General features: G+C 41.9%; 1 protein-coding gene and 1 pseudogene across 1 annotated transcript; one reads left to right on the forward strand and one right to left on the reverse strand.

Moving 5' to 3' along the window:
* Window positions 1-542: 542 nt before the first annotated feature.
* UBASH3A (ubiquitin associated and SH3 domain containing A) lies at window positions 543-27363 on the forward strand. Its single transcript, XM_056858533.1, has 14 exons — window positions 543-661; window positions 2626-2679; window positions 4025-4211; window positions 9870-10068; window positions 10407-10576; window positions 13190-13398; window positions 15807-15924; window positions 16925-17033; window positions 17422-17544; window positions 19756-19848; window positions 22193-22337; window positions 23863-23969; window positions 26709-26815; window positions 27226-27363. The coding sequence occupies exons 1-14, from the start codon at window positions 543-545 to the stop codon at window positions 27361-27363; spliced, it is 1878 nt and encodes a 625-aa protein (XP_056714511.1).
* Window positions 25618-25889, reverse strand: LOC130485358 (protein S100-A6-like; annotated as a pseudogene).
* Window positions 27364-27611: the final 248 nt, after the last annotated feature.

The following is a 27611-nucleotide window of genomic DNA, read 5'->3' on the forward strand; positions in this document are numbered from 1 at the left end:
CCTGGAGAAAAATGGCCGCTTTGGCAATTGGACTCTATGGCATTGAAGTCCCTCCCCTCCCCAAACCCCGCCCTCTTCAGGCTCCACCCTCAAAATCTCCCGCCAGTTGTCAAGAAGGACCTGGCAACCCTAATAATGAGGCTCTCACTAGGCCACCAAACAGACATCCTCTACTATGATCTTATTCATACTGACACAGGTACTATTTGGGTACAGAGAATCTTTATTTGGGAAATGCAGATATAATTAAATGACTGGCACTGAAAGTTTAAGTATGTAGATAATTCTGATGGTGATGTGCAGTTTACACTGGATTTACCACCCCCAGCTAGTACATAAAAAACACTGCACTCACTTTTTCCCTTTCAGCTTTCTTACAGTAATCATTCTAAGAACCACAACTTGGTGTAAAAACAGGATATCAGCTCGTGTCAAGCAGATTATAGGAGGTTTTGAGGTTTAGCTTTTTTTAATCTTAGCAGACTCTGCCTTTCTTCCTTTGTACATTTGGCTACATGCATTCACAGAAGAAAAAAGAAGAGATGGCGGAGGCAGAGACAACACTCTATGCCAAGATCTTGAACAAGTACAAAACCAGAAGTATCCAGTCCCAGTCGTTACTGGAACCACTTTTGGCGACTGGAGTCCCTGCACATACAGCGTGAGTACCTCTTTCACTATTACACTGTCACAAATAGTCTCCTGTCTGTAAATAAAAGTCCAAAATCCTAAAAGGTCCTTTGGGAATATGAATACTTCATTTCTAGTATCTGATTTGGAATGACACTTAATTGTCTCCTTGGGTATCACAAGAGGATTCTAAATCCCCCCCCCCATGTCAGACATAATGGGAATAAATTCTTCTGGGCCTTTTAGAAGTCTATACATATTAAACTGAAATAGATCTCAACATTCCATCTGCAGCTAGTTTCAAATCCTGGAGGAGACAAGGTTTGGGGGAGAGGGGATGGAAGCCTAGAAGTAACTAAGCATAGGAACTGCCTTATACCAAATCAGACCATTGGTCCATTAAGGTCAGTATTGTCTACTCTGACCGGTAGCAGCTCTCCAGGGTCTCAGGCAGAAGTCTTTCACATCACCTATTTATTACCTTTTACTGCAGATTCCAGGAACTGAACTTGTGCAAAGCAGGTGCACAATCACTGAGCTGAGGCAAAAGCATCATAGAATTAATGGAGCCTCCAGGGGAACTTGGGAAATCTTATTGTGATTGATGATGACAATTATTAGTGATAAAGATGAGGGCTCTCAAGTAAGGCACCCTCAATGGGACTCACCACGGCCTCAACCAACCACTTCGTCTGAGCTATTTCCAGGGCAGGAAAAGGGAAAGTGAGATAGCACCTTGAATATGTCACTGCCAGATACCTTAGATAAGAAAATGGATGAACAGATGGTAATAGGGAGCAAGAGGTGCAGCAGAGTCAGGGGGCTCCAGAAGTTGGCAGTAGCCCCTCTACTGAGATATGGGGTCTCAGCAGTTGCCCAACCATATCCTTCCATGATGGCACCGGCAACTTACTGCATTATAAAAGAATTTTAAAAGACAGGTCTGAACCACAGACTCACAATGTCTCCCAAGGAAGAGCTAGCAGAAACAGGTTTTAGGATGATTTAATGTCCTGAAGCAGTATAGTATGGGACCAAAGAGAAACAGAAAGCAAAACTCAAGTTGCTAAGGATAACAGTGATCTGTGCTCCATAAAAATCCAGGGAATTCTACTGACCTGAGTTAGTGCAAAAATAGGCTAATCAAGAAAATGTTACGAGAAACACAACAGTAAATTAAGCTGCACCCCCATTAACCTCTCCCACAATATGGTTCTCAAGTTATGACATCACAATGCCTGTGTCGATGAGGATAGCTTGGATATAAATCTTAATGTGCCAAATTCCAGATCTTAAGATTTTTTCCTGATCTTTACTGACCTTTTTATATGGGACTTTGGTAATTTGCATATTCATTATAAGAATTAAATTATATGTTCACACTTGGACATTTTTACACTGGGAAAAACATATGGCATGTAACCTGGAAATGCATAGATTTGCTACACTTTTAATTATTCTGTTCCATAACCTAACATGAAGTAATGAAACAGGTAAAGCATTCCCTGGCATTCAGATAATATGATGTAAAAAGCTTTACTTCTCTTCCTTCTGTGTGCCAGACACAAGTTCAGGGCCAGAAAAAAAGATGGCAACCCTACACACAAATGCTTTGCAGTGAATGCAATTAAGCTTGTGCATCTGATAAATCTGCAACTTGTATATTTGTGTACTTTACTGGCATGCTCATAATCAGAATTTAAAAGGTGTCCCCAATTAATCAAGGCACAGATGTTAAAAAGTTGAAGTCTTAGTTAATCAAGTAATTGAGCAATTAAAAATGTGATATTCATAACATTTAAAGAATGGAAAAGCTAACAACTTGCTAAAAATAAAACACAAGAAGAATTGTTTTCTGCATCAGAACCTTAATTTAGCCAGTGTTGTAAGTTGTATTCAGAAAGTTTCCACGAAGTTGAGTATCTGGAAAGAAAACACAGTTGAAATGTGAGTGTGGCTTTCTTTCTAACTATGAGTTCATTGCACTTTTCTTAGGCTAAAGGCTTTGGCAGCTACAGGACAAAAGACAGTAGAAGAGGCAGCGAAATGGTGAGTGTGGTGGAACAATGTTATAACTTGCATACATCTAAGTCGTTGCTCAGGTTTTCTCCTCCACAGAGTCTGACATCACAGGAGATGATACTCCAAGATACCATCAGACTTTATTTGTTTAGAGTATTTATATACCCTGCGTCTGGGAAGGGTTGCCATGAAGGAGCTCAAAAAGATTCTTAAGTGATTGTGTAAGGATGTGTTACTGGCAATCAGAATCAAGTTAATTTATGCCATAGTATTCCCCATTACCATGTATGGGTGTGAAAGTTGAACAATGAAGAAAGCTGAAGGTGTTGTTGTTGTTGTTTTGCCATCTTCTGAGCATGGAGGAGGTGTCACTGGGGGTGTGGGAGAAAGTACTTGTGAATTTCCTGCATTGTGCAGGGGGTTGGACAAGATGACCCTGGAGGAAGAAAGTTGATTCATTTGAAATGTGGTGTTGGAGGAGAGTTTTATGGATACCGTGGACCATCAAAAAGACAAATAAGTGGGTTCTAGATCAAATCAAGCCTGAACTCTCCCTAGAAGCTACAATGACTAAACTGAGGCTATCGTACTTTAGTCACATAATGAAAAGACAAGAGTCACTGGAAAAAACAATCATGCTTGGAAAAGTTGAAGGCAGCAGGAAAACAGGAAGACCCAACATAGATTGACTCTATAAAGGAAGCCATGGCCCTCAGTTTGCAAAACCCGAGCAAGGCTTTTAACAATATGACATTTTGGAGGACATTAATTCATAGTGTCACCATAAGCCAAAAGTAACATGATGACACTTAACACACACACACATGCCCTGCCTTTCTCTTGACAGTCACAAATCAAGGCAGGTAACAACAGCAATAAATAGAATGCAAAAATAATCATTTATAAAAACAATTACCATGCAACACTGAAACAAAAAATTAAAACAGATAAGCCAGAATCTTTGTCTATAAATTTCAAACTGCCCCAAAGGCTCTATTAAACAGCTCCATTTTAAAGCCTTGCCAGAAGACCTCAAGGAAGGTACCAACTTTACCTGTTCTGGGAAGTGGGGAAGTAGGTTTGCCAGCTCTGGTTTGGGAAATACCTAGAAATTTTGGGAGTGGAGCCTGAAAAGGGCAGGGTTTGAGGAGGGAGGGACTTCAGGGGGGTATAATGCCACAGACTCCACCTTCTAAAGTGACCATTTTCTGCAGGGGAAGAACCCTGTGGGATAGCAACAGACACCACCCAGGCTGTACAGGATCCTACTGTTGAGAATCTGAAGATGATGATGGAACTGCTAGGAGACCCTGTTGCTTGCAGACCCTGTTAATTCTTTATTGGTTTTTGTCTGTTGCCCTTTTGCTTACAGGTTGCATTCCCATTGCAATGATCCTTCTTTGGATGATCCAATTCCTCAGGAATATGCCCTGTATTTGTGCCCAACTGGGCTTTTGAATGACAAACTAATTGAATTCTGGAAAGAAACCAAACGACAATGTGGAAAAAACAAAGCCCAGGAAATTTTCCCACACATTACCCTTTCTGAATTCTTTACAGTGAGTCAGACTTTCATAGTATTATAATGATGGAAGTGATATTATGGATCAATAATGCAACCAGATCTATTTTTATTATCTAGTCTTTATGTGCAAAACTTATAAGCCAAGCTGGGAAAGTCTTAGTTATTTTGGAAACCTGGGAAAGTCCAAGATAGGGCCCCAGAACCACTATCACCACCACCCTTATCCTGTGTGAGGTTGGCAGGAGCCACTACTGCTAGAAGCCAGGTGCTCGAGTAGTGCTAGACAACCGGTGAGAGAGTTGTTGGGGGGGGGGGGCACAACAACATTTGATAATTAAAAAAAACACAAATATAGCCTCCTGTACTGACTGGAAGTTGATACCAGGGCAGTTCTAGGAATCATCAGAAACATCCTTTACTCCCATTGTCATCCAATGGTCCAACCACTTCCCTAGCTGGTTTTCTACTCCTAATGTACTTAAATAATTTGTTATTTTTGGTCTTGATGTGTTTAGTGATATGTCCCTCAAAATCTTTTGTTGCATCTCTAACTGTTTGCTTCCATTTCCTTTGTACAAGTTTGTGTTTGCTTTTGTTTGCCTCATTTGGGCAATCCTTCCAGTTTCTGAAGGAAGCCTTTTTTCTCTAATAGCTTCCTTCACCTTACCCGTTAGCCATGGTGGTGACCTCTTGGACTTATTACCACCTTTCCTGACCTGCGGTATAAAATCTAGCTGAGCTTCTAGTAATGTGGACTTGAGCAACCCGCAAGCCTTTTCCAGAGATTTAGCCCCCCTAACTGTTCTTTTCAACTTCCTCCTTACCAGATTTCTCATTTTAGAGAAACTCCCTCTTTTAAAGTCAAAGGTAATTGTGTGAGATTTCCCAGGCACTTTCCCACATACATATAAATTACCGTATATACTCACGTATAAGCCGAGTTTTTCAGCCCAAAAAAAGGGCTGAAAAAGCCGAACTCGGCATATACGCGGGTCAATACGGTAGGGGAGGGGAGGGGGGAAGAGGGGGGAAGGAGGGAGGGAGGGGGGGACTTACCGCCATTGCCGCCGTGCCCAGGAGCCTTCCTCCGGCCGGCAGGGGCCTGGAGGGGCCGGCAGGAGGCCTCTGCCGGCCGCTCCGCCGCCGCCCACGTGCCCGGGCGCGTTCTTTTAGCCGGCAGGGGCCTTCCTTGGCCGGCAGGAGGTCCCTGCCCGGGCGCCTTCCTCCTGCCGGCAGGGGCCTTCTTTGGCCGGCAGGAGGTCCCTGCCGGCCACGCCGCCGGCTTTCAGGCGCCCGGGTGCCTTCCTCCTGCCGGCAGGGGCCTTCCTGGGCCGACAGGAGGCCCCTGCCGGCCGCGCCACCACCACCCACGCGCCCAGGCGCCTTCCTCCAGGGGCCTGGAGGGGCCTCCTGCCGGCCCAGGAAGGCCGCGCCGCCGCCGCTGATTCGCCGCGTCTCCCAGTAAGTAGGGGGTTCAGGGGCTCTTCCCCCTCCCCCCCTTGGATGGCACTGGGGTCGGGGTGGGTCGGGGTTGGTTGGGGTGGGTCGGGAGGGAGGGAGGGCCCGGGAGGCAGGCGGGAGGGCGACCTGGGGCAGGGGCCCTGCGCTCTAAAATGGTGGCCGCCATTTTAGAGCGCAGCATTGCCGGTAAAGGGAATTTCTTATTGACCCTCGGCTTATACGCGGGTCAATAAGAAATTCCCTTTTCTGGCCTCAAATTTGGGGGGTCGGCTTATACTCGGGTCGGATTATACCCGAGTATATAAGGTAAATTTGATGCTATTGTGGTCACTATTGCCAATTGGCTCAACTATATCCATATCCCGCACTATGTCACTGGCAGCACCACAGAGTATTAAGTTCAGGATCACCTCCCCTCTGGTTGGGTCCATGACCAACTGTCCGAGGGCACAGTCATTAAAGATATCTAGAAATTTTATCTCTTTGGCTTGACTGGAGCATGCATTAATCCAGTCAATATGAGGGTAGTTAAAGTCTCCCATTATTTATACTTCATCACCTTTATATGCTTCCCTGATTTCATTCTCCATCTCTAGATCACCCTGAGCCTTTTGGTCAGGGGGCTGATAGAACGTCCCCAGTACTTGCAAGCAGGTCAAGTTTATTGTTTAAGATAGGCTATTACAATGTAAAAACAATTTTAAAATATACCAGCCAACATCATTAAAAGCCAACATTAAAACACACCTATTCAATTCTATCCTGCTGTCCATGATTTATATTTGCTTCTCTCTGATTTTCTTGGCCGCCAGGCCATAGAGTGACATTTTTGGGGAAATATAGGGATCCCTATCTGATAAATTAATCTATCAGCATGAGATGATGATTGCAATGTAGATAGAATATTTGCCAAAAACTTGTTTTGTATAAACAATGTATAAAGGACAGGCCAAGACATAATGAGGGAGATCTAGAAGAAGAAGAAGAAGAAGAAGAAGAAGAAGAAGAGTTGGTTTTTATATGCTGACTTTCTCACCCACTTAAGGCAGAATCAAACCGGCTTACAATCACCTTCCCTTCCCCTCCCCACAACAGACACCCTGTGAGGTAAGTGAGGCTGAGAGAGTGTGACTTGCCCAAGGTCACCCAGCTGGCTTCGTGTGTAGGAGTGGGGACACCAATCCAGTTCACCAGATTAGCCTCCTCCGCTCATGTGTAGGAGTGGGGAATGAAACCCGGTTCTCCAGACCAGACTCCACCTCTCCAAATCACTGCTCTTAACCACTACACCACGCTGGCTCTCTACTGCCCCACCACATAGGCAAATACGTTGAGCCAGGGTGTTTATTTGTTTGTTTGTTTTTAAGCGATCTGCAAGAAGTTCTGTCGGCATAGTTTGGAAGCGCAGCAATGTAAAGTCCCTTCATGCTGTTCACATTTGCAGCATATATTTGGGACATTTTTATACATTTTAGCTAATTTATCTAGAGACAAGTATCAACGATACATCATTTTATAAAAATATTCTTTGAGACTAGAACTTAAAGTAAACTTAAGACCCTTTAAACCCATATTCTCCCATTGTTCCATTTGTATGTTGTATCTGAAATCAATAGCCCATTTCACCATGCAGTCTTTTACTTGTTCTTCTTCTATTTCATATCTCAGCAAGAGCTTATACATTTTAACAGTGACATGATTATCACTTGTACACAGTTGTTTCAAATTCAGTTTTACCATCTTCAAAACCATAAGAGCTTTTGACAATTTTAAATTTATCTGTAATTGTACATAGAGAAACCAATTCCTGTCTGTCATTATTTCTTCTCTCTTTTTCATTTTGCAATCCACTTGTGAAAATTCTAACATATCCCGATATGTTATCCATCTGTTTTCATGTATCATTTGTCATCTAAGTAAGGCTTCTTTTGGTGATAACCACAAAGGAGTTTTTTGGCACAGTCTAAATTTGTATATATCCCATATTCTCAAGATTGCCTGCCTAACATATTGATTATTAAAGTCCTTATTTACTTTGACTTTATTATACCAAAGATAGGCATGTCAACCATATCTTAAATCATGATCCTCTAGTTCTAACAATCTTCTGTTTCTCAACATAACCCATTCCTTCAACCAAAGTAAGGAGCTGGCAGCAAAGTATAACTTTAAATCTCTTTCTTTAGCATCTTGTAGGATTTTATATTTTACCCAAGGTTTCTTCCTTTGCCATACAAATGCTGATATATCTTTCTGCCATTGCTTAAATACAGTATCATTTGTCAAGACTGGTATTGTTTGGAATAGAAATAACATTCTTGGTAGAATGTTCTTCTTAATTACAGAAATTCTCCGCAGCAATGATAATTAAGTTTGTTCCACCTTGTCAAATCCTTTTTAGTTTCATTCCATGTCTGTTAACAGTTATTTTGAAATAACATGCAATTCATGTTTGTCATCGTAATACCCAGATATTTCACCTTTTTCTTCACCTTAAAGCCTTTTTTCATCAGTTCTATTTGGTCTTGTAATGTCATATTTTTTGTTAATACTTTCATTTTCTGTTTATTAATTTTCAAACCTGCTAGTGTACCAAATTCATTCAACTTTGACATAAGAAACTGCTCTCTTAACGGATCTTCCAACATAACTACCAAATCATCTGCAAATGCTCTTAACTTATAGGTCTCCTTCTTAATTTTTATACCTCCAATCCTCTCATCAGATCTTTTGTGTCTATTCAATATTTCAAGAACCAGAATAAACAAAAGAGGAGACAGCAGATAGCCTTGTCTTGTGCCCTTCTGTATCTCACAAGATTTTGTTCATTCTCCATTAACAATTATTTGTGCCATCTGCAATGTATATACTGATTTCATCCATTTCATGAAATCCTCTCTAAAGTCCATATTTTCCAAAACCTTAAACAAAAACGACCAATTTCACCCTCAGCATCTAAAAATACCAAGGCAGTTTGTTTTTCAGTATGTTTTTCCAGTTCTAACATTATCCTTTAGCTGACTTTTAGGTAAATATCCAGCTGTCTACATTTCTAAGGATTGCCTCTCCAAATACAAGAAGCCCCCCTCCCCTCAGAGGCATATCCTCAGCATGAGAGGATATCTGTTCATCCACCAAGGAAGGGGTCCCTTCTAAGATACCACATCCCCTTACCTCAAAGAGATGACCTCCTTCACCAAGGGCTCCATCATCCGTGACTGGCAGGGAGCTGTCACCCTGGGACTGGGATGCGACTATTTCATCCCTGGAGTCCTTACCAACCTCTCTCTCTCTGCTTGTCTCAGCTCATCCAGGTGATCTACTTTGGTCTCAAGGAAGTGAACTCACTCCTTGAGAGCCAGGAGCTCCCTACACCAAGCTCACACCCATGACTTCTGTCCAGCAGGCAGATAGTCATACATGTGATACTCCATGCAGCACACTGGATAGCCCCCCCACACACACACACCCCTGCTGGCTTCCTATCTTCATAGCAGGTATTTTAATTATTTATTTTTGGTGTTTTAACACTGGAAATGAAAGTGTCCTGCCCTCTACACCCTTCACCCTTCCTGTATTGAATGAGGACCTAGTGCCCTGGCTTCCTTGCCCTGCTGCTAATTCACACTGACGCTTAACTCGCTCAGTACTCCTGCAGGGCACACAAATCTACTCTGCCCCGATGATCTGGATGTGACATCATGTCTCTCTAGGTATCACTGAAAATGTATGTTAAATCATAACACTTCTGGTTTATTTTGCTCCCATCAGCCAACAGAATGGTGGTGGGAAGCAGGGTTTGTTGGTGGGAGGTCTACCACCACAGTGAGATATTTGGCAACCCAGCTGAGACCCAAACAAAGCAGCAGCAGTGGGAACTTGCTTTTCTTCTTTTCCCTTTTACATTGATAGTGCAGGGCCATGGGTAGCTGGGCGGAGGCAGTGAGGGGTAGCTGCTTTGGGTCATCCATTGGCTAAGACCACCTCTGAGGGTCAGCCCCAGAATCTCTGTTCTACGACCCCATTAATTTCAAGACCTCCTCTAGTCTAACGAGGCTTCCTTCAACTTAAGTGGCTTTTCTGAAGAAGGAATTCTCCTTCCTCTAGGTAGGATACTTCCCATCTATAACAGCAATTTGCTATTAAAACATATATAGTACATTATTTATGAATCAGTCCAAAGCAGGAGACTTCTTTAAAAGCCTAAAGCATTCAACTGCTTTTCTTTCAGTGTGAAGACCAAAAGGTTGACGGCTTGTATGAAGCTTTAAGGAGAGCTGGTGACAGATTTTCAATCTGTTTTCCATCAGTCATATCGCTATCCCTACATGCATCCAGCAGCTACATTGGCTTTTTTGTTAGTGATGGGCCAGCAAATATAATCAAAGCATTTGCTGCAGCATTTGCCTCAGAGGCAACAACCTTAGCAGGTAATTCTGTTAATGTGCATTGAAAGAAGTCATTGTCACGTTTAGGCTTAGTGTGTTTCAAACCTCCAGTGTGTGTACATAGGATCAAAGGCTGCCTTTGCCATTTCAGCAGGGGCGGGGGGTGGGTGGGAATCCTGCATGAAAATCTCCATTACACATGCATTCTGTTTATCTGATACTAAAGCAAATCAGTCTACCCCTTCTTATAAGCAGGTTGGAGCCTCTATGTGGGTATTAGAGATACAATGGCCCAAACCAATTGTGTAAAATCTTAAAAACTGGAGAATAATCTAAGAATCTCATTTTGCAATGTCGTTTGATGGTTATGTTGTTTGTAGATTGCCAAGTGAAACCTTCAACGAAGCAGCTCCATCTTACATTGGCCAACAAATTTTATCCTCATCATCAAAAGACTTTGGAAGAGCTGGCCAAATCAATCAATCCTAAACAATGTTGCCACTGGATAGCGACCCTGTATTCTAGAGACATGCGTTTTGTACATTATCAGGTACATCACTAAAATATCTCTCTCTTTGAAGAATGAAGTAGGAATTAGAAGTTTTTGGAAATGAATTACTTTATGTTCTGTAGGGGGGAAAGGAACAATATCCTTTCTTTGGGTATGGCTTCATGGAATCATAGTCATATGTTTTTAGAGAATCCTCAGTTACTGATGCAGAGGAAAGGCTTCCAATGACAAAGTTCCCTAGAATATTATTCAATGCAATGTTTCTAAAAAATTTGGTGGCTATGCCACACTTTTTCTGAATTAAGGTTGGAGGCACATTTCACATTTTTATGCCAAAAGATTTACTTCTAGTATGCGCAAGAGCAAAAATTACTGCCCCTGTGGGTCCACTTCCTGTGGTTATTTATGAATGACTGCTTTTGGTATTCCTCCTGATTGAAAAGAGGCTAGTCTGGAGACAGACTCATGTAGAATTGTAACAAGCTGCCTCTTCTCAGGATAAGTAATTCTGCTGCATTGTCTGCATCAAGAGTTGTTGAATGCAGGATTACCGAGTGGAAGCTGATTATAACAAGTGAAGGCCAAGACAGTAAAGCATGCAGAGATACAGCAGGCAACCTCTCCTCTGGGCTCTTAGGGTTTACTGGATCCTTTGATTATTACATTTATTATTTTGCATGGCGTTCTGGCAGTTCAGCCATAGTGTGACCAGAATACTGTCTGGAAATTACTGGTTCACATCAAATGTACACATATTTTGTTTCAAAGATAGGGTTTTATAATAAACTACCAATTTGACTCTAAGGCTTATCGCACCCAGTCCAGGAAATGCGTTTGTCCTGGATGCGAGTTCCAATTTCCCCCCTGCACTCCTGCCCGTTCTAACGTCTCTGAAACGTCTGCTTTCAGAGCGCACCTCCAATAAAATAGCACGCACACAAGAGAGAGGGGGGCATGGAGGGAGCAACACATAATCGTGACGTTGCTTGGGTTCCCCTCCACCTTCCCCACTCGGCATTTTGGTGCACCTGCGCGGGATCGTCGGTGCAACGGGACAATAGGACGATGGGCTCACATTTCCCCCCGACGCCTTCTAGTTCTCTCACGGACACAAACCAAACACAGAACTCTCTAATCAGATTGCATTGCAACCGACTAGTGAAACTAATGGGGAGGGGGGGAGTGTGCCCTAGAAGTTGGGTGGTTGGGAAAACAGAGGGGTCTTGCAATCAGTTGGGACCCAGAAGCAGAATAGGGAAAGTCCTTCTGCCTAGAGATTAGGGGGGTGCACTAGAAGTTATCATGGTTTAAAGGGGGGAGCTTGCAAGCGTACACTTTTATTTCTCCAGTTACCAGAGGCTGCCAGGAATGCTCGCTGTAGTGGTTTGGAGGTTAAGAAAGGGTTTTTTCCCCCCTCCAAAAACATGAAATTCTCATCGAGGCTAGGTAGAGAGCAGACAATTCCCCAATGTGATCGGGGGAGTGCACAGCTGAAATGGTCCCACCTGGGATCCCGTAGCCTGCTCTCTTCCACCCCTTCCCCTTCGTCTCAACGAACAAGCCTCCCTTTGTCCCAACGATAGCAAAAGCAGATGGCGATTAAAAAAATGGAGGACCCAAGCAAATCAAAGAGGAGTGACCACAAGATTGACCAGAGGGGGAGGTGAGGTGAGGTGTGACCAGGAGGGGAGGAGTCAGAGGCAGCTGGGAAAAGCGGGCGTGGGCAGAGGGAAGGGTCCTCTAAGCCTCTGAGAGTTATTGCACCCAAGGCTAGAACGTTATGGGAACGGGGTAAGTTTTAAAATCGTTATAAAACTGTTTTGGGATATATGCTTCCAAAACGGTTTCATGACCAAAACGGGAAAATGTGGTGCGGGGAGGAAGGAATGTTCCATGTTATAAAGGGTTCAGAAACGTTCCCTGGATTGGGTGCGATAAGCCTCTCTCTCTCTATCTCTCTCTCTCTTTTTAAATATGTTTCAATATTTAATTTCTTTATGTTAAAGATATTTGCTTGACTTTTTAATAAGCATAATTAGCAATACCTTAGAAGTTGCCACCTTTCTCAAATGAAAATTTAATTTAGCCGTCATTACATAGGAATATTTTAATTTACTCTCAAAAGCAATGTCCAGTATGCCAGAATTGAAGATGCAGATACATTTGATGAAAACATTAGATCTGTTTGATTCTCACTGTTTGATTCTTACTGTTTGATTCCCAGTATGATAACACACTTGATTCATTGATGACATACCACAAACATGTGATCAGAGCATCAAGTGGCAACTGCAATTATTATCACATGAACTGTGTGGCATGTGAATTGTCCCATATTCTTCATAGACAGAAGCATGTCTTCAACTCAGCACCAAGGCCCCCCCCCCTTACAAATACAATTTGCTTGCTTTCTCACTGTGGCCTAAATCACATTGTCTTCTTGTTATTAACTTCAGTTGAAGTCAGTGAGGATTTCTTTTGTATGATTTTGCTTATGACTTTCTTATCCATTGCAGATTGTGAAAAGTCTGCTGCAAATGAAGTGAAAATGCAAATGAAATTAACAGTTTGCAGCACCCTTTTGGCTTATTCCGGGATTTAACAAGCTACATCTCATTTTTACTGTCTTCATTAAAAATGTATTTTTATCAGGTTTTGAGGGCACTGTTCCAGTATAAACCTCAGAATATTGACGAGCTGATGCTAAATGCTGGGGATTTTATATATGTTGACCGAACACAACAGAGTGAAGTTTGCGATGGCTGGGTGATTGGCATCTCCCACCGAACTGGGTGTAGGGGATTTCTTCCTGAAAATTACACAGAGAAAGCCAATGAGTCTGATACCTGGGTCAAGCACAGGTTAGTATTATTCCACTCCAGATTTCTTTATGAGACAAGTGCACAGCTGTTAATTGAATTGCATTTGTGTCTCTGCTGGTATAACAAGAAACCAAGGGAGTCCTGTTATCCTTCACCATGTGTTTGCTGCCTGGAGATCATTAGAGGAAGAGCTGGATAAAAAATATAATAGACATATAAGCAGCCCTGCGCAACAACCTCATTATGATACAATAGGCTGTACTATATGTATTCTGCAGATCTGTAGCAGGGAAAACATAGTTTGACACTGGGCAGAATTCAGTATGTGAAAATCTGTCCTTTTATCTTTTAAGAAGACAAGGTTCTAACCCTTATGATTGTAAAGACAAGACTGAAAGTGTGATGTGCTCCCCCCATTCTCATAGAGTCCAATGAGAGCAATGAGGGCAGGAGGTTGGTTGATTACAGCTTGCTTTATTGGCCAAGAAGTCATAACTGGGTGAGCCAGGATCCAGACAAACAGCTCCGCGATCCTGTCACACTGAGGCAGGGCAAATGCAAGAGGTTTTATAGACGTTTGACATTCCCATACAATGATACATTTTCTTAGCATCCAATTTTAGTTTGTAAATGCAACGTCATTAGTTTCTTCAGCGCGTGCGTGAGCCTCGCTACATTAATGAATGGAGCCTATCTTATTGAGCAGTTCAGAGTGTTCCCTTGCAGGGCGAAGGGAAAGTATCAAAAAGGAGGAATAGGTGGGAGGGAGGCTGTCGGAGCGTTCCCTTATGTGAAAGTTTCCAGCCTTTGGAATGTGTGTGCATGCGTGCTTGGTGCTAAAGGAAAGGGGGGGCCACTGGGAAGCGGCTTCTGTGGTTTTGCTTGTAAGCAGCTTATGCGTGTAGCTTACGTGTATGTCTGAATGTGATGCAGGTATGATTACTCAAGCACAACAAGTGTGTAGGTAATTCATGAAGAAAGTTCCAAGGACATGCAAGGGCTCCCTAGGATTTCTGGTAGCCAAGGTGGACTGTGCATAGGGTTGCCAGCTCCAGGTTGGGAAATATCTGGAGGTTTTGGGGGTGGAGTCTGAGGAGGCAGGGTTTGGAGAGGGGAGGGACTTCAATGCCATTGAGTCCAATTGCCAAAGTGGCCGTTTTCTCCAGGTGAACTGATCTCTATTGGCTGGAGATCAGTTGTAATAGCAGGAGATCAAGCCACCACCTGGAGGTTGGCAACCCTAATTGTGCAGCTCCTTGCAATTAATTGAAACAGAATAATGTGAAATAAACAGGCCTGAAATGTTTAACTGAGTAACAGAACTATTTAATAGATTAAAACCCTTCCAAGTGATTTTTAAAACTGCCCACCGTTAACTGGACATTATTTAGAATTTCCCTTTTCTTGCTTCCTCTACTAAATTGACCCCTGCCATTTTCTTCCTTGCCTCCACCACCGGTTGGGCACCTGGATGGGATAAAGGAGCTAGATGCAGACCAAGAAATGTGGAGCATACTTGCACAGCTTTGCTGGTTCTTGCTTTTGCTTGACTTGGCAAGAACAAGGTCAGTTAACCTGCCTGACACCACCAGGGCAAAGCATGATTACACCAATGAGGCTGTGAAGCTGGAATGCTGCAGATATCCCTGAGAACAGGCTCCCTTGAAGTCAGAGGGACTTATTTCCAAGTATTCTCTGAACAAAGACCACTTTAAAGACAAAGTGCTATCAGAGATCAGCTTGGCCTGTCCAGGTGCTTGTCTTCTCTCCTGTGCACAACGTGTATGTTTCTCTCCTCATAAGGAAAATGGCCCTGTTAAAGGTGCCCCTGGAACTTCCTGGTACTGGGAATCTGGAAAGATGATATGGTATGCTGTTCATAGACTATCACTGAGTATATGGAGTAAGGATTATTTCAATAATCCATGAAGTATTGTCAATCCAAGGATCCCTGTGAGTTTAGTTTTCTTTACAAGGGCTGGATTCCTGAAGGCTAGCCATGTTGGTCTGTTGCACCCAAAACAATACAGAGTCTTGTGGCATCTTAAAGACTAAGAATAGGGTCTCTGATGAGAACACTGCTCAGGGAACAGATCTTTCCCACTTCTCCCTCTTTTCTGCATGCCCCTGTATCAACCTGGGGGTCAGGGGACTGCTGGAACAGTGTGGGTTGCAAAGCAGGACATCTGCTACTCAGGTGGGAGTAGAACTGACTTCTGCTCACAAAATAGCACCTTTGGATCCAATCTTACAGATTTACTGCTGCATAACTTTTCATCAGGCAGAACCCATTTCACAGGAGCTGCCTTTTATGGTCTTATGTGAGTGACCGTCTTTCCATTCAGGATAGATTTTGAGTTTGACTTCCAAGGCAGCATGAGTCTGGCATCCTTCACCATTTACTTTCTTTTCACTCACCTTCACTGGCATAAAACTTTCCCTTGCAGAGAATATGTGTTCATTCCATCATCGGGACAAGTTCCCAAGATTCAGACTGAGCCTTACACTAAATCGAAAGAGCAGAGTCTAATGCCGAGAAATGTGGTCAAAATGCTTACTCTCCAGGTAACCAGCTTTTTAATATCATGCTCTTTGATACGTCCACAAACACCACTGTCAGTAAAACAGGTTTATGCACAAGTAAATGTTGATACTGTGTTTTTGTTGTTTCATCTCATGAGTCCTAGATTAAAGAGATAGTGTTATCAGAACTGCTTAGGGATTTTAACAACTTGCTTTTCAGAAGTAAAAATAAATTCTCCAAACTGTATGGTCAGTTTGTACAATATATGTCAGGTGAATAAATACATTTTATCCATATGTATGTAAAAAGGATACCGTAACTTTTCAGTGTAATTACCATAAAAGAAATTGAAAATCCAAAATGGTTAAGTAGAATAAATCCACATTGATTGATGCTATGCAGCATATCTAGATATGTAACATCACATCCATGTTTGCACCTATTAGCCATGGAAGCTAATGGAACATCCATATTCAAAAGCCAGCATGGTGTAATGGTTAAGAGTGGTGGTTTGGAGCGGTGGACTCTGATCTGGAGAACTGGGTTTGATTCCCCACTCCTCCACATGAGCGGCGGAGGCTAATGTGGTGAACTGGATTTGTTTCCCCACTCCTACACACGAAGCTAGCTGGGTGACCTTGGGCTAGTCACACTCTCTCAGTCCCACCTACCTCACAGGGTGTCTGTTGTGGGGAGGGGAAGGGAAGATGATTGTAAGCCAGTTTGATTCTGCCTTAAGTGGCAATGTATTACACCGAACATACTTCTGAATTTCCCAAGGATATCCAGTCTGATTCAGCAAGGCCATTCTTACATTCTTATCATGAACAGAATTCATTCTGCCATCAGATAAAGTAATCCTGATGGATCTTACCAACAGCTATGCCAGCATAGTATCTCACAACGTGAAGCTACATAATTATCCCAGTGATACAAGTGCCACTGACCCTATGTAAATTCCACTCCTGCTCATTTAAATTTCTGATTAGCTAAAAGAGTACATCATTTTAATAAGCAGAGCTGTCATGTAATTTCTTCCAGCTTTCTACAAAAACTGACAACCAAAGAGGATTATTGGTTATGCGCCATGGAGAAAGGGTTGATCAGGTGTTTGGGAAGTCTTGGCTACAGCAGTGTTTTAGTTCAGATGGTAAGACTGGGGGTCTGAGTAATGAACTGAACTTAAGCATAACTAAATTATGTTAATAATGCACACAACAACAAAAATTATTCACCCACTTGCTTCCCACAAATGCCACTCGAGAATTGAAATGATCTCCCTATCCAAGTCCCCCCCGTTTTCTTTCAGCTTGAAATGGGGTCACCATGAAATAATAAAGGATCATGCTTCAGAAATAATGTTTTTTACATCATGATTCCTCAACTAACATGGGGTAAAATGTTTGTTGTGGAAATGAATGAGATTGTAACGGTAGTCATTGTACTGCAAGTCCATAAAATCACTGAAAGACACAGGAGTGGTGCACTTGGCTATGAATGCTTCTGCATCAGTAGTAAAGCATTCTGTTTTGTTACAGGCAAGTATTATCGACCAGACCTCAACTTCCCTGCTATTCTACCAAACCGCAAGGATAGCATTGAAAACTTTGAATGTGATCCTCCTTTAACATACTGTGGTATATTCCAGTCTAGACTCATAGGTAAGCTATTCAAGGAAGCAGAGGATAGGACTGTGAATCTCTAAGGGCTTATCTAAATGGTACAACTGTCAAGAGTTGTGTCAGGGGTCTCCCAATACAACTCACCTTTTCAAAGTGCTCTGAGAGCTTTGAGGGTGGAGGAGGGGCTTCAGTCTTCCCTTATGTGCCATTTTGCCAGAAGAAACTGTCATGGGTGATTCTGTTTTTCCCTTCCTTGGGGTCCAGATGTCCTGGGATTATGTGCAGCATGGGCTCCAAACGTCTCCCCACAATGCAGCACTTTGGTTGTAGGGATATCAGTTTCCCACTATTCAAACTGTATTTGCTTCCCCTCCGCACATGGTTCAATCTTTTGTTCATTTTTATTATTATCATGACAAATAATAGAATATGGCTACACAAGTGCTGGGTCTCCCTGTCATCCTTACTTCTGTGTAACACCTGCATATTTCGGGGGGTGGGGTGGGAATGAAGGAAGGGAATGGGTCAGTGAGAACCACAAAGGACATTTGCTCAGTGGTGGCACCCACAATATGGAATTCCCTTCCCAATGAGCTTCACCTGGACCCTGTATTGGTGGCTTTTAGGCACAAAGCAGAGATCTGGTTTTTCAAGAACACTTCCCCCTGGGTAATTGGAAGTAGTTGTAGCTATAATTTTGTTTGATTTTTTTAAAATGTGCTATTATGCTTAAAGTTTTATTGATTTGGTGTCTAAATGGTGCTGTTTCATTGATGATATTTTTATAGATTTGGGGTATTTTTTTATTTTAGAGTATTTTTGTATGTTCCTGCCAAGTGCCCTTTTTCAATGGAAGGCAGCTTATAAAAGTTTAAATAAACAATTTTTACTACTTTAGAGGATGACGTCTGCTGTACAGGAGCACTCCTTGACCTTCCTAGAAAGAAAACTAACAGCAATGCCTTGCCATTTTGTGAGCCTCTGGTGCTTTTTTAAAAGGGTTTTTTGGAGACTTTGTATCTCACCTTTCCCCAATCCTCTTGGAACTCAAAGACAGCATGCATGGCTCCTCTGCAGCCACGAATCAGATCCAGACCTGCGAGGCCTCAACAAAGTGGCTTCATCCTGTGCCCATTTGACCATATACCGTTTTTTAAAGGACAAACAGAAATACACTTATTCACTTGCAGCAATTATGTTTCCTCCTTCCACCCAATCCAGTTCATCAGTCACCTTTGAAGCAGGATTTTGAGTATTATTCCATGCAAACACTCTCTCACACACAGAGTACAACATCTGGATAAGCCACCTGCTAAACTGACCAGTAAAACAACTTATGAAAGGAAATGTGGCATTCTTTTTCCATAACTTCCATAAAGTCCCCACATCATTTAAACCCAGTTCTGATTACAGGTGTCTAATGTCACAATGTACTTTCCCAAAGAAAACACATTTCTGTTAAGGAATTAACTGCTCCACAGCAAAACTCTGCCAGACTACTGCCTCACTGGACACTGCTTTTACATGGGTAACTGGGCATTCAGTACTTTGCCTCAAATATCCTAGATAGTAAAGTGCTATTATGAAGCCAAACAACCCAGTGAAAAACATTGTTCCATTCCACACTCATAGAAATCATATGTACTATGCTGTCATAACCTTCTGGAATATCTTCAGGCATTATTAGGGCAGATTTAATGAGATTTATATGTTCCAGTCAAATTTCCCTGTAGATTTTAAGAGTTTCTCCTCATTGTTTCTTTGTTCCAAAAGTGTTCATTTGACACAATTCATTTAGGAGACTATGTATTGAAATTAGAAGCGTTCAAGTGGAAGTAAGATTTGTGGATGCCACATTAATTGATTAATTGATTCAATTTATAGCCGCCCTTTCCTAGCCAAAGCCAGGCTCACAGCGGCTAACAACACTCTAAAACAATTTAAAACAATCCATATTACATAAAAATGTTTATAATAAAACCGGATGCCGTAAAATGTCAATAACATCACTACTATAGCAGCCATAACAACTTCAGGCCATTTGCGGGCACATAGTAGAGAAAATGGGGGAAGAGAGGCCAGCTGGGTGGAATACCGATTTAAAAACCATTGCTGTCCTCAGCCATATGCCTGGCGGAACAGCTGCTTTACAGGCCCTGCAGCAAAAACCAAGCTGGTATGTGTGAGAAGATAGCATACCTCCCTTTTTCTTTTTGGGAAGAATTATCTGCTATGCTTTCCCACTTCCAGGGGAAGCCCTACTGGAGAAGGAGCTGAACATTAGCTGTGTATACTCTTCCCCAGCGCTATGCTGCATCCAAACTGCACATCATGTGTTAGAAGGTAGGTGAGTCTTTCCGACAGGAGGAATGTTTCGAATTTACTTCTGCTGGTCTGTGACTTGCTGGAGTTATCAACAAACATATTTTTGTTAAAGAAAACAGTTTTCTCCCTACAGGTTATGAAAGCATTCGCTAGAGATGCTAAGGATGCCTTTTAACCTCTAGTACATCATTTTGTAATGCCTTTGATACTATAGCAAAAATGGAAGCAAACCGTCTTTAAATCAAGTCACCTTCTGCCTGATGTGGCTGTTCAGTTTGGTTATTGGGTATTCCATGATTTGAATCACTTATGGAAAGTGTACTGGGGGAGCTCCTGATTGCTTAGAAAGTAGTATTCATTAATGTCTTTTACGTTATTTTGGAAATAAGAGCCTACAATTAAGTTTATGTGCTGAACTGTCACAAAAGCACTTCTAGGAGTCACAGCCAGATTAATTTCAGTTAAGGCTGGTTTCTGCAGGAAAGGAACCACGCATGATTCTCAAAATCCAGGCAGGCTGATGGAGATGCTCCTTCAGGAACTCTGGACCCAAGGCATTTAGAGTAAAGGCCAGCACCTTAAAGTTGAACTCAGAAACAAATTGAGAGTCAGTGCATGTGAAGTAGAACTGGTTTTATATGATTATTCTGACACATCACAGTAATAACCCTTGCAGCCACATTTTGCACCAACTGAAGTTTCTGAACCATCTTTAATGGCTGCCCCACATAAATCATATTACAGGAATTGAATGTGGATGTGACCAAGGAATGTGTCACAGCAGCCGCATGTTAGCTCCAGGAATTACCACAGCTAGCAGAGCAGACATACCAGGTAAAAGGTACTCTAGGCACCTCAGACACCTGTTTGTCCAAAGACAATATGCAATCTAGAAGAACCCACAAACTGTAAACCTGATGAGCATTTTTGCCTCATCCAGGACAGACAGAGCCCCTATTCCCACATCAGTTTTATTGCCCACCTGCAGCACTTCTGTCTTGTCTGTTAAGTTTCAGTTTAATATTCTCATCCAGTCTTCTTTGTCCCTAGATTCTGGTTCAGCACCTCAACTTCATTTCTGGATTTAAATGCAAAAGAAATGTGTCAAGGAAATAGAGCTGTGTGTCATCAGCATACTGATGGTACTGTGCCCCAAATCCCTCCAAGTAGCTTTAGGTAGATTTTTTTTAAAAACCCACAGAGAACAGAACTGATATTTGAGGTGCCTCAAATGGCCAAGGATCAAACAGCACTCTTCCAGCACCACCTTTTGGAACCTACTCTCAAGAAACGAGTAAAACCAGTCTTCTCCCAGGCTCATCTTGGCCAGGTTGTACAGAAAAATGATATGGTTGATGGAATTGAAAGCTGCAGAGTTGCAGGACAGATGATATACAATTCCTATGTTGGTCTATCAGCATAGATCATCTAACAGGGTGACCAAGGCAGTTTCTGTGCCATGACCAGGTCTGACTCCAGACTGAAAAAGTTCCAGACATTTATGCAAGAATCCCTGAAGCCATTTAGTGAACACTTGCTCCAAGACATTTGCTAAAAATGGGAGATTGGAAACTGGTCTATTATGAGACAAGTTTTTGCAATGTTGAACCTCCTATCTACTTTCATTTTGGTTGGGATCCTTGCTGGTCAAAGGGTTTCAAGCAAATCAGCTCCTTAGTGCCTGCTCCATTTCCTGCATGAACCAAGATCAACCAAGATCCCATTTCTGCCCAGTTGGAGCAGCCCAGTTGTGAAGGACCCAGTCAACTAGCATGTGGTCTCAGGTGCTACTTGAATCCTGCTCACAAAGAACCCTTATCTTGTTCTAGCTTACTGACTCTCTAGGAGAAAAAACTGGGAATCTTCAACACCAATGCCAAGATCAGCTCAGACAGCTCTGGAAGGGAGATTGTTATGCACCAGCAGAGTACTTCATCTGTATCTCCATCCTAGCACCACATACAAAATGTCAACATTCAGGGGCTGTTGAACAGGGCATCTAGTAAAGGAGATGGTATTACAGAGACTACAATGACTCCCTCCCACCCCAGTCCCTAGATTTAGCCTGCTGTTGTACTGAGAATCCTGGCTAGTAAAATGGTGATAGGCTAACCCTTCTGTCCTCATCAAACCAGGTCTCAGTGATAACATGCCAGATTGGCCCTCTCATCTAGGATTAAGTACTGGAGTACAGCTTTTTTTCTGGTCACTGATGTGGCATTCAACAGCAGAATGTTTTGATTCATTGACAGGCTGAAATGACACCAGATAGTAGTAATAGCTACTCACTGAGCATAGGACTCAGGTCTAAGTCTAGGATTTTGAATGAGCTCCTCTTTTAAAACATTTTTTATTATTGCAGGTCTTCAGCTAGAACAGAAAGCTAAGATTCGTATAGAACCTGGTCTCTTTGAATGGACTAAATGGGAAACAAACACAATTGTTCCCTCTTTCATGACACGGAAGGAACTGGCAGAGGCCAATTACAGTGTAGATACCACATACAAGTAAGTGCTACATTTACAGTGACTTACTAGAATGGTGCCTAAATATAAAAAATGAATAGACATATAAATAAATAAATAAATAAATAAATGTTATGATGACTGACCCAAGAGAAACAACACAGTACTGAACCAAATACTTAAAACGCCTTCAATTTGTGGTGAATTAAAGGTTGATATACTCTCCTGACTCCATCCTGTATACTGCTCACATCTGTTTATTTGGTTCAGGAGCTAAATGGTACCAGAAGCCTAATTCTGAAATGCGCAACCTAATCCTATGCCATCTTGCAGTTTTAGTGGCATCCTGTGAGAGGCAGGCCTGGCAAAACTGGGTTGAATTGAGGCATGGAGTAAACTGTACCTCAGGTAGCACAAGGCTGTGCTGGAACTAGGATCCAGACTCTAAACATTGGTCTTAGGATTGGGTACAAGAGTCTGATAGCAACCCTTTCCTTTAGCAACCCTCTACCCAACTAAACAACTGTTGGAATGGCACAGGCTGCTGCCTTTATGCCCTTGTGGACTTTGTGGTCGTTTCTGTCTAACCACTACTTGAAACAGGATAAACATAGATAAAATGACTTCTCTTCGTCTTGTCTGAATATTGTACGTAATCAAAATGTTTGTGGGAAATTGCAGTTAAAAAAACAGGTGTGATGTCTCCATATCCTCTGCAGTTAGTGGCAGCACACACCATTTTCTAAGAAATACTCTTTACGGCAAAGCTATTTTGTGGTTTAATGCAATTTCCAAAAATTTGTAAAACCACAAACAGAACAGGAAACATCAGCAGGCATTGGACTAGTTGTAGTAATGAACTTTGCTCCTGGAGTTATATTGTAAAATACCCATAGTGCAAGATCCAGCCCTGTAAATTGTTCACTTAATAGAAGCGCTGAGTTGACCATGTGTGTGTTATGAAGATAACACCCTTACAAGAAAACTGAATTCCTCAGCACAGAGAAAATGCCTCAGCATGCTATGAAAACATGTATACGTCAGGCTTGCTCCCCTGTCATGTCCCCTGGTGGAGGAGGACTCGCCAGGGACAGGCCCAGCATTGCTCACCAGAGGCTCATTAACCACACATCCAGGCCAGTCTCAGTGGTAGCCCAGTCTGCCACCAGTAGCCACTGCACAACTGGACCAGACTTTTCCTGGGGAGAAGCTGCCAGGGGAGGGAAGTAGGGCAAGCTAAAGGTTGGCTGGTGGGTAGGAAGGAGAGAAGGAAGCAGTAAAAGGGGAGAGGCTGTGGGGGCTGCCAAGGAAGAAAATAAATAGTGGGGGGGGGAGATATGGGGGAAATTGTCAACCATTTCAGTGGCTGCAGCAGTTTGGCACAGACACTCTGAAGCCCACTAGTACAGAAGCTCTCCAAATGCATTAAAAAATTGGCTGTAGACAGAATGAAAATTTGATAAGGCCAACTGAGTGGATTCAGTGGTGTTGCAGAGATTGGAAATGTTCGACTTCGTGTTTATTATATATCAACAAATGTTAACCAAGTGGATTATTCCGTTAACAGATGTAATTTTCCTCTTTCTTCTCTGATGCCATCTGAAGGCTACGAGGAATATGTTAACAGATGCTCAACAAACATAAAACAGATTGTTGGCTCCTGTACATCTGAAGGTAATTTTATGGTAACTTTTGATTTCACTACTTTGTACCTATAGTGACAAAATCATCAGCAGAAGAGTGCTGTATGAACTTCTCTCCTATGAGTGCTAGAATAACAGCCTCCAGCCATGTATCACTTATTTGATTCTTTTAAAAATTCATTTATATGTTCCTTTTTTTCCTATAGTCTTAAATGTACCAAAACATCTATATTTGCCTAATGTAGCTTTAGCCTGCAGTCATGGGAATCTTGAGTCCAGGAAAGTTTCCTAGAGCTCTAGGTCCTCCTGAGTTCATGGGCGGGATGAAGTAAGTGACTGGATGACCAGATCAGATCGGGGGTGGGGGGCAGGGGGAGAAAGAGATGATTTAATAATCGACAACTATTTATTATACCACAAAGCAAACTGAAAAGCAACATACACAGCAGTTACACCTGAGTAAACAACTAATGCATAATATAGTAAGATTAATACAAACTCGGGTGTTCATAGCATTTACTCGGGGTGTAACTGCTATGTATGTTTCTTTGTTGTATGATTTTGAGCATCACTTTACCCACATGAGAAATTGCTGCAGTCTTTGATGTCTCCTTTCCCCCCAGAATTGGAATGTATATTTAGCATTTCCAGTTTGCGGGCCATTGTTTTGTGTTCTATATTTGTTGGCATATTCTTATTAAGATTTTGATGGACACCATTTCTGTGATTTGGAATAGCTCTATAGTTATTCCATCTACTCCTGGTGATTTGTTTCTCCCAATTGTACTCAGTGCAGCTTTTATTTCACTTTCTAAAACTGTAGGTTCTTCTTCAAAAGATTCTTCTTGGAAGGAATCTGTCATCCTTTCATCTCTTCAGTGTATTGTTCCCCTCTTTTCTTCATTTTTGCCTATTCAGTTAATATATTTCTGTGTTCATCTTTCAGCATGCTTAACAGTGCTTTAAATTTCCTTTTGATTTTTTGAATTTTGTGGAGCAGATCTCTTGCTCTTCCTTTTTTGTTGTTCTATTACTTCACAGTGTATCTTCTAGCTGTATCTGAAGAAGTGAGCTGTGGCTCACGAAAGCTCATACCCTGCCAGAAAATATTTTTGTTAGTCTTTAAGGTGCTACTGGACTCTTGCTCTTCTATTTCTTGACACTAGTTATTGTAATAGTTTTGGCCTCTACATATGAGTCGCTGGAACGCTGCATTTAGATTTTTGATTCTGTTTCTGATACCTTTTACTTTTGCTTCTTGTCTATCTTTAGCAATTTTAAGAGTTTCATCAGCCATTCACAGAGGCTTTTCATTTCTTTTGGCTATGAGAATAGTCTTTGCACATTCTTTCTTGATAATATATCTGGTTTCAATCCATAGTTCTTCTAATGCACATTCACTTGAACTTAGTAATGCAAATCTGTTCTTTACACAGCCTTTAAACTCTTCAGGAATGTTGCTTAGATTGTATCTTGGTACTATGAATGTTTTGGTGTCTTTCTTCAGCTTCATTCTAATATTCAATATTAACAATTCATGCTCTGTACTACAATTGGCACCTGCTTTTTTTTCTCCCAGTGTTACAAAAATCAATTTTTAGTAGACACGAAACTGCTTACAGAGGCACTTCCTGTTCATTGAGGCCATGCTGCCTTGATCCAGCCGAGCTCACCTACGATTATCCCTTCAATGCCTCATTGTAAATCATTGCCATTGCACCGAGGAAGGTCATGTATTCCTGGAGGTTCACCACGTCGTCTTTATTGCGATCCAGATCACTCATCAGTGCTTGAATCTCCGCATCCCTCAAGTTGGCCCAATGGTCAACTCCTTCTGGATCAGTTCCTTCAATTCCTTCTTGCTCAGGGTGTTCTTTTCACTGTCTTTACCTGCATACTTGTGAAAAACAGCAACCAGGAGAACAAGAGCTTGGTCCAGGGGACAGGACATCTCGACAATTTCACATTAGAAGTCAATCAAGAAAGCAGCAAGGGGGCAGATGTTGAGTGCCTGGTTTTGTTTTAGAAGAAAGAATAGAGTTTTTCCCATCTTTGGCTTCCAATTATGTAATCTGTTTGATTTGTATATTGGCCATCTGGTGATGTCCACTTATATAATCATCGGTTTGGTTGCCTGAAATATGTGTTCACAATGAACAAATTGTCTTCACAGAATTCTGAGCTGCTCACCTGCTTCATTTCATGCTCCTAGCCCAAATCTTCCAGCAAAATTTGATTCTGCTTTGTTACCTACTTTTGTGTTCCAGTAACCTATGATTATCAACACATCTTGTTTAGGTGTGTGATCAATTTCTTCCTAGACACTTGCATAAAAGCTTTCAATGTCTTCCTCATCAATTCTGTACTTGGGGCATAAACCTGAATGATGGTTATATTGATAGGCTTTCCATGAATTCTCATTGATATTATTCGGTCAGACTTTGCATTATAGCTCCTGGCTGCCTGTGCTACATCTCACCTCACTATAAGAGCAACTCCATTTCTTCTGTGTTTGTCATTTCCCGAGTAAAACCCTTTGTATTCATGCTATAGTGGAGAGTTAACCCAGGAATCCCACAAGATTTTAATCCAGCCACTAATCGATGCTGATTTTCTAATACATTAATATCTATCAAATTTGCAGTGGTATCCTAAGAACACTTTCCCGGTAGTAAGTCCCACTGAATAGAGCTGAGTAGGATTCTGAATAGACCTGCTTAGGATTGCTCTTTGAATATATTACACTCAGAATCCACATTTCTGATGATAGGCATCATCTTGATTGTGGGCCATGGCTCATCCTTGGATTCCTTCACTCAACCATTATTGGGTCTCCCTGCCAGGGGAAGTGGTGACTTTGCCCAGCTTGTTCGAAAGGTAAGGCATAAAGCATGATATTGCATCTTTGTGATTTATGTATGGTCCCATCCCCGTTCTGTGCATAATACTTAAAGATTGGATACACTCCTGCTCAGATATAGAAATTGGCCTGCAGAATCTTTAGCGACCTATGGAATCTTTTAAATAAATTATCTCAAGAAAGAAACCCCTAGCATAATTAGTAAATCCCATGAGCCAATTTGTGCTATTAAGTTTATTTTCTTCAGACACATATTCCAAGTACTTCTGATCCTTTACCAATTCCTTACAATAATCTCAAATTATTTCTCCTTAAACTCTCTTGGGTAATGAAAGCTATTCAATTCCAGCATGGTGCCATGCTATATGATGTGGCTTTCTTGCTTCACTAACCAACCAACCCCCCAATATCTTCTTTCCTTTAATAGATACCATCACTGGGCATGTGTTTCTGTGAAGAATTTAAAGCGGAGAAACGATGGCAAATGGTTAGCCCTCCAGTGAATACGCTAACTCATGGATCAAATGATGCCTTTAACTGGAGAATTATCCTTCAGGACAACTGAACTGTACATAATCCTGGATTCCCTCTCCCCCACCCCCGCCATATTCAGTAATATCTCACAGTCAGCCCACAGTTCTTTCCTGAATTCTTGGTCAAAACAGAATGGTAGAATGCAGGATTTGGCTTTTATAGTGAGACACCCTATGGCACCTGTATTTCAAGCATAAGTAAAACATTTTCAGATTTTTATGATCATCCAAAACAAGGAATGCAATGGAGCCAAGTATGCAACAAAGAAATAAAAGTTAA

Source organism: Euleptes europaea, chromosome 12, assembly GCF_029931775.1.
Source record: "Euleptes europaea isolate rEulEur1 chromosome 12, rEulEur1.hap1, whole genome shotgun sequence".
In the NCBI taxonomy this organism is placed as follows: Eukaryota; Metazoa; Chordata; class Lepidosauria; order Squamata; family Sphaerodactylidae; genus Euleptes; species Euleptes europaea.

Excerpts from the sequence above, each read along its gene's own strand:
- UBASH3A (XM_056858533.1), top strand. The coding sequence starts at position 543 with ATGGCGGAGGCAGAGACAACACTCTATGCCAAGATCTTGAACAAGTAC. Across the intron at positions 15,925-16,924 it reads TCAAAATGCTTACTCTCCAG|CTTTCTACAAAAACTGACAA; the intron begins GTAACCAGCTTT and ends AATTTCTTCCAG. Across the intron at positions 22,338-23,862 it reads AGTGTAGATACCACATACAA|ATGTAATTTTCCTCTTTCTT; the intron begins GTAAGTGCTACA and ends TTCCGTTAACAG.